Genomic DNA, 6,875 nt, shown 5'->3' on the forward strand with positions numbered 1-6,875 from the left:
TTTGTTTTGGTTTTTTGCTACAGATTAAAAAGGAGAACATCAATCACGTGAGGTTAATTTCCTTTCACTCACAGATTAGTCAAACTTGTGATGTTTATTGTACCATAGTCAGTTTTTACATTCCCATAAAATTTTGATAAAACAGTCAGTGATTCCTGACACATATTTACAGTGTGCAGATTTTTACAATGTAAATACAGCCACAAAGACAAACATACAAGACTTGTTCCATGAACTCAGCAGCCTGTTCTCACACTGTAGATGCTGTCAGATGCACAATGTTACGTATGATTCATAGCAAGAGTCGGACCCGTTCAGGACCACCTGGCGTCACATTTAAAGGCACTCGGGCACTTTTTTTCTCTGCGTATGGATTTCTGTGTATTTTAGCTCCAAACCTACACGAGTAGCTAAAAGTTATCAGTGAGTGAACACAAAATTTAAAATGGAAAATGCTACCATACGAGAAACAAACCGCAGCCCTCCTGCTTTCTCAAACTCCTCACATCGAACTACATCTTTCATGTATCTTTGTGTCGCCGGCAGATTCTGATAAAACACTGACATGAGAACAGCTCAGGGCTGCATGCGAATGGCTCCGTCCAGTCTAATGACCTCCCCGTTGATCATGGGATTCTCAACCAGGCATGTGACCAAGTGAGCAAACTCAGCGGGGTCACCCAGGCGCGAGGGGAAGGGCACCTGGCGCGCGAGGAATGAGCGCACCTTCTCTGGAAGACCGGCGAGAAGAGGAGTGGAGAAGAGCCCTGAAGGAAAAAACAGTTTTGTTGATTTTTGTGTCAATTTTTGATAAAATAATCAGAAAATCTAATTTCTCCACATAGTTTTCGGTTTAGTTTAAGTTAACTCTAACGGGCTAAGTAGGAACACTAACCGGGTGCTATGGTGATGACTCTGATGCCCACGGGTGCCAGGTCTCGTGCGATGGGAAGAGTCATCCCAACGATGCCGCCTTTAGAAGCGGAGTAAGCCGCTTGTCCAACCTGAAGAATAAATAAATACAAAATCACTCATTTATTTTATCACTCACTTAAGAAATACTATATATAGTATTTTTTTAAACCTTACCTGTCCATCGAAAGCTGCCACGCTGGCGGTGTTAATGATGCAGCCTCGGTGTCCGTCTGCATCGGGTTCGTTCTTCCCCATCTCGCCCGCAGCGAGGCGAATCACATTAAAAGATCCTGCAATGTTCACCTGCAGGTTAAATAAAATAAATAAATAAAAGCCACATGTGATTCTCTGATTACTTCTTCTTCTGTCCGTCTGATCATCTGTCCGGCCGTCTTACATTGATGACGCGCTGGAAGTCCTCCAGGCTGTGAGGGAGGTCCTTCTTAAAGTTATACGTTTTCACAGCCACAGCAATGCCAGCGCAGTTAACCGCCAAGTCCAACTTCCCAAACTTCTCTTTGGCCAGGGAAACAGCTGACCGCACCTCTGCCTCTGATGTCACCTGGAAAACGACGAGGACAAGAAGCCCTTTTGCTCACATCAAATTATAAAGCATTCCAGCCAATAACAACCCCAGTAGAAGAACTCGAAATGCACCGAAGATTCTTTATATTCCCTGTTTGCAGGAAAATAGAGGACAAAGAAGAATAATTATGGCCAAAATATACAACATGAATGCACTGGGGCTGGTGCTCAGCATCTGTGTGTGAGCGCCATCTACTGAGCTGACAGGGTATTACATTTCCAGTGGCACATGCAGAATCTATGCAATGGTGAGGTTTTCACTTTCTTTCAACAAATCTCAGAAATCTGTTTGGTTTTGATGCTCAAATTATTTTTCCACAACTCACCCCACTATATATTTATCTGTCTGTCAATCAATCTAGTGGTCTCTGGCTCAGGTTTTAGCTGCCTTCATGTCAAAATGTATGCCACATTCTTTTTTATGGGGTCAGAATGGCGTCCTCGATGGTTCTAGGTTGAAGTTGTTGCACTTTTTTTTCTTATTAATCCCACACACCCCAAAAATCCACTAAAATAAACCCTTTTTAGGAAAAGTCACGAAATATGAGATGATTGTGTTTTAATTCAACAGAGTTACTTGATTTTTCAAATGCCAAGGATGTCAAAATGACCGCTTTTGTGGTTCTAGTGCTAAAGGACAATCAGTATTCATTTCACGCATGGCTTAAGAAGCATTTTGGTCCATTTTGTTCTATTCGATTCATGTAAACTCTATGCCCCGCACAGCTCACGCAGATAGGAGTGTTTACAAATGTGACTTTCTCTGTTAATGTTTCCAAAATATGCAGTCTCGCGTCGGTTGAATTTTAGACTCACATCTGCAGGAGCAAAGGCACAGCGGTTTCCCAGACTGGCTGCCACAGCCTGTCCGTCAGAGGAGGGCAGGTCCACGATCACAGCAGACGCTCCGCTCTGCACCAGACGCTCCACGGTGGCCCGCCCCAAACCGGAGGCACCGCCTGTTACCAGGCCGACCATACCCTGCTCAAAACACACGTAAAGAGGGACGCCCACCGGGACAAGAGGAGGGGGCAGAAGAAAAGGGGAAAGAAAGTCACAGGTCAATAAGAAAGACGAGTGAAAGGACAGATCAGAACATCACTGAGTTCCTTTCAAAAAGACACTGCGTGTTTTATCTGTTAAATGTTAATTCCTCAGTAATGGATTATATTAGGTACACTTCATGAAATTGTGATGGGATTTGTTTTTGGTTAGTCAAACATATTTGATGTTAAAGCTGCTTCATTGAATTTAAAATACTTTTAAAATCTTGTCCAGTGTCTTTAAGGTGACTACCAATGAATCCTATTCAATATCTCTCTGCTGTGGTTTTCAATGATTGAAATTCAATAGTAATCAGATCAATACTCCAATAAAGGCCTTGCAGAAATAGTATAATACTGCAACATCCACACTGTATTGAAAGAAAGCTTTAATTCGAAATAATCGCATGCCACAATTTCCCTAAAGATACTGTTGGAGTGGAAAAAACTGCTAGTTGAATGAACTAGACGAACTTTGGCACCATTTCTTCGTAACGCTGTACCTTGCACTTTGACCTTCCTGCCGTATGTGTAGCTGCTGCTGTGGAATGAGGAGCATTTTAACCCAAAACATAATCTTTACCGACATCTAAGCAAATGGCATTGTTACTTAAATTTAACAAAACGGCGACTGAAAACATGTTAAAGGAATGAAACCTTTATGGCAGAAACATTGAATATAAAGTAGCCAGTCGCCATAAAGAACACAAATAACATACATAACTTCTGACTGTCTGATCACAGACATTTCATAGGAAATTTAGCTGTCATTCAAATGTTTTAATTAAAGAAAAAAGAGACATGAATTAAGGTCTTTGCTGCAATAATATGAACTACATTCCTTCCATTGTATAGGAGGCATATGAACCATTATTCTACGTGTAAACGTCAAGATCGTGTCTTTATATGGGAGATGCAGTCAGTGTTTCCTCAGCGTTTGCTGGGATCAGTCGTTCAGTGTTTGCAGTCTACATCAGGAGACCCATTACATCATAATGCCACAGGTTTCCCTGCATATGAACATTTTGTCACCCACCAAAGAGGTTTTTGTTTCCCCCATGAAAGAAAATCACAGCGATCACCTGTGATAAAACACTTTTAATAGGATGTTTATCCAGGGTTTTTATACACTCCAGCATAACATAGACTGTTTGTATCAAATATCCGGAGATTATAAGAAACTTCCCAGGCTTCCGTGAAGTAAGGTGACACAGACTCATTGTGCTTTTGTTGCCAGACAGTCTCCAGAGACCAGACTTGAGCCTGAAAAAACCTGATGCGTAAAATACTGGGGGGGAAGAAGTTTTAAACACCTTCTTCTAAATGATCTTATTTGTTTTAAACACCTTCTTCTAAATGATCTTATTTGTTTTAAACACCTTCTTCTAAATGATCTTATTTGTTTTGATGGTGCAAAGTTAACAAAAAAGGGGCTAAGCACACATGCGCGCACCTTCGTTTACTCTTCAGATTCATCTCAATGACCGCTTTTTAGGTTTTTATTAACTGAAATATAAATACAGCATTATTAATTTAATTAATTAATTTAAGCTGCCATGTTTAAAAGCCCTCGTGTGTCCTGTGTCCATCTAACTAACAGCCGGAGGTCAGCCGGGAGGGCTGAAGGGGGAGCTATCAGCATGTTTGCTAACCTGCAAGTATGCTAGCCGAGCACTCAAACTTATGGACTACAAAGAGAGCGTGCACGCCGAAAGAACCAGAAAAACTCGCACAAATCGAAACCGAAGCAGGGTGAAAGTCTAGCGTCACATTTCCTCAGAGGAAAAGAAAACGGCGAGGCAGCGCGGAGGTGTTTCATGTTTATTCTGCTGCTCACCTTCACACACCGAATGTTCGCCATCGTAGATCGGATTCGGCTGACGTCATACCAAAGATCGTGTGTGTGCGAGAGAGGCTGTGATGAATCTTCTTCTTCTTCTTTGTGTTTAACGGCGGTTGGCAACCAACGTAAAGGAGCATTACCGCCTCCTACTGTTCCGGAGTATGGGTCAGACAGTGAGTTCACAAGCTGTATCAAAAAAAAAAAAAAAAACCCTACACTCTTTCATAAACACCTATAGCCTTCAGAAACCCCACCAGTTCCCTCACCTGTGCCCTACTACCCTCCAACACACTCTTCAGATTAAATTCCCCAATTCCCCGCTCCTTCAATCTATTCTGCAGAACTGACCTCTCCACATCATAACCCTTGCACCGCAGTATTACATGCTCTACTGTCTCCACCTCCTCCTGGCACACTCCACAAAGCCCCGTCTCATGTTCTCCTATCATCTGTAGTGTTTTATTTAATGCACAATGTCCCAGTCTAAGCCTGGTAATGACCACCTCATCTCTCCTATTACCCCTATACAACCTACTCACTGCCACCTCCTTCTTAAGATGATACAATTGCCTGCCCGTACTCCCTGAATCCCACCGCTTCTGCCACTCCTGAACAACCTGCCTCCAAACAACACCTTTCGCTTCAGATCCACTGCTTGTAATTTCCATCTCAGTCCTATTTTTAGTCAACGCTCTTTTCGCCAACCTATCCACCTTTTCATTTCCACTGATCCCTACATGAGCTGGCACCCAAAGAAAGTGAATATTGCCACCACAACACCTTATTCTGCTGACAGTCTTGAAGACTTGAGACTTGAAAGAACAGCTGCCGAGTCAGAACATACTACCACCTGCCTGATTTTCGAACACTCTACCCATTTCAATGCTACCAAAATTGCTACCATTTCAACCGTGTATACCTGCCAGTCCATCCGAAGTGCGTCTGTGTATTCCAATATTTTTTGACGGAACTGCTATTCCAAACCCTGTACTTCCAGTAACTGGACTTTTAGCACCATCCGTGAATACATGAATACACTCAGGGTATTCAGTCAAGCTGTGAAAATGAAATGCTGAAACAAGATCGACTCTGCCTTTCAATTTTCTCTTCAGATCCAGCAAGTACCAGTCCACAGGAGGAGTCTCCAATAACCATGGGGGAACCACAGAGAACACTACTGCAGGACATATTTTAAGTTCATACACCTGACACTCCTTAGCCCACTGATTCCCCACCTTTCCAAAATGAGCCTTCTGACTTCTTCCATACTCCCAGCATTCCAAAAGTACCTCCTTTGTGGGATGTGCATCACCATGACCACCAAGATGAACCCAGTAATTCACCGACACTTGCTTCCTCCTAAGATCTAGGGGCATTTCTCCCATCTCCACCTGTAGGGCACCGACTGGAGACGTCTTAAAAGCTTCACAGCACACTATAAGGGCTTCCGATTGCAGAACATCCAAACGTCTCAACACAGAAGGAGCTGCTGAACCATATGCCACACACCCATAATCAAAGACCGACCTAATTAATGCCAGGTAAAGTCTTTTCAAAGCAGAAGAGCTCGCTCCCCAACCCCTCCCAGCTACACACCTCATAACATTAATAACTTTTTAGCATTTGGTTTCAATCCAATCAATATGCTCCCGCCATGTCAGTCTCGAATCAAACACAACACCTAAGTACGTAAAAGAGCTCACTTTCCCAATTACCTTGTCATACAGTGTCAATGTCAAGGTCTCACTCACTTTTCTTTTGGTAAAGAACATCATTTTTGTTTTTTCCAACGAAAACCTGAAGGCTGTGATGGATGAAGACGAGCTGAGCTCTTTACTGTTACTTTACTGATTTACTGTGACTGACACCGCGTCTTCAATATGAGATTTAAAAAGGTGTAAAACGTTCTTTACGTCCTCACAGACTGATAATAATAATGTGAGCAGCTATTTACAGTTTGCACTTTATGCTTTATTCTGCGCTTGTAATATGAAATGTTTGTAACATAACAGCTACAAACACTTGGTAGAGCCTACATTAAGACACACACACACACACACACACACACACACACACACACACACGGTTTGTGTACCCGAAAAACCATCAAAGTGAGAGCTCTTTTGCTTATCTTTGCTCAGAACCCCGCCCACTAAGTTCTGACCAATCCGGTCTTTAAGTCTGACATCGTAGGGTCGCTGTCAGACCGGATAGATAGGCTGAACTACTGTAATTCATTATTATCAAGATGTCCTAAAAATTCCCTGAAAAGCTTTCAGCTACTCGAAAATCCTGCAGCTAGAGTACTGACAGTACTGCATACTGCAGCTTCCAGTTTGGATTCGGGAAATTGACATTATCTCTACTTTTAAGATTAGGCTTAAAATTTTCCCTTTTGCTAAAGCATTTAAAGGGCTAGATCAGGTGACCCTGAATCCTCCCGTAGTTATGCTGCAGTAGGCGTAGGCTGCTGGGGGGTTTCCATGATG

At 42.6% G+C, this 6,875-nt stretch overlaps 1 protein-coding gene across 1 annotated transcript; it reads right to left on the reverse strand.

Moving 5' to 3' along the window:
- Nucleotides 1-75: 75 nt before the first annotated feature.
- Nucleotides 76-4,494, reverse strand: hsd17b10 (hydroxysteroid (17-beta) dehydrogenase 10). Its single transcript, XM_005918725.3, has 6 exons — nt 4,381-4,494; nt 2,317-2,481; nt 1,313-1,477; nt 1,090-1,218; nt 896-1,004; nt 76-767 (listed from the first exon to the last, which is right to left on the reverse strand). Exons 1-6 carry the CDS (start codon nt 4,402-4,404, stop codon nt 577-579), a joined length of 783 nt encoding a protein of 260 aa, XP_005918787.1. The 5' UTR covers nt 4,405-4,494; the 3' UTR covers nt 76-576.
- Between the last annotated feature and the right edge of the window lie 2,381 nt (nt 4,495-6,875).

Source organism: Haplochromis burtoni, unplaced genomic scaffold (genome assembly GCF_018398535.1).
Source record: "Haplochromis burtoni strain Fernald_Lab_line unplaced genomic scaffold, NCSU_Asbu1 Contig_31, whole genome shotgun sequence".
Classification (NCBI taxonomy): Eukaryota; Metazoa; Chordata; class Actinopteri; order Cichliformes; family Cichlidae; genus Haplochromis; species Haplochromis burtoni.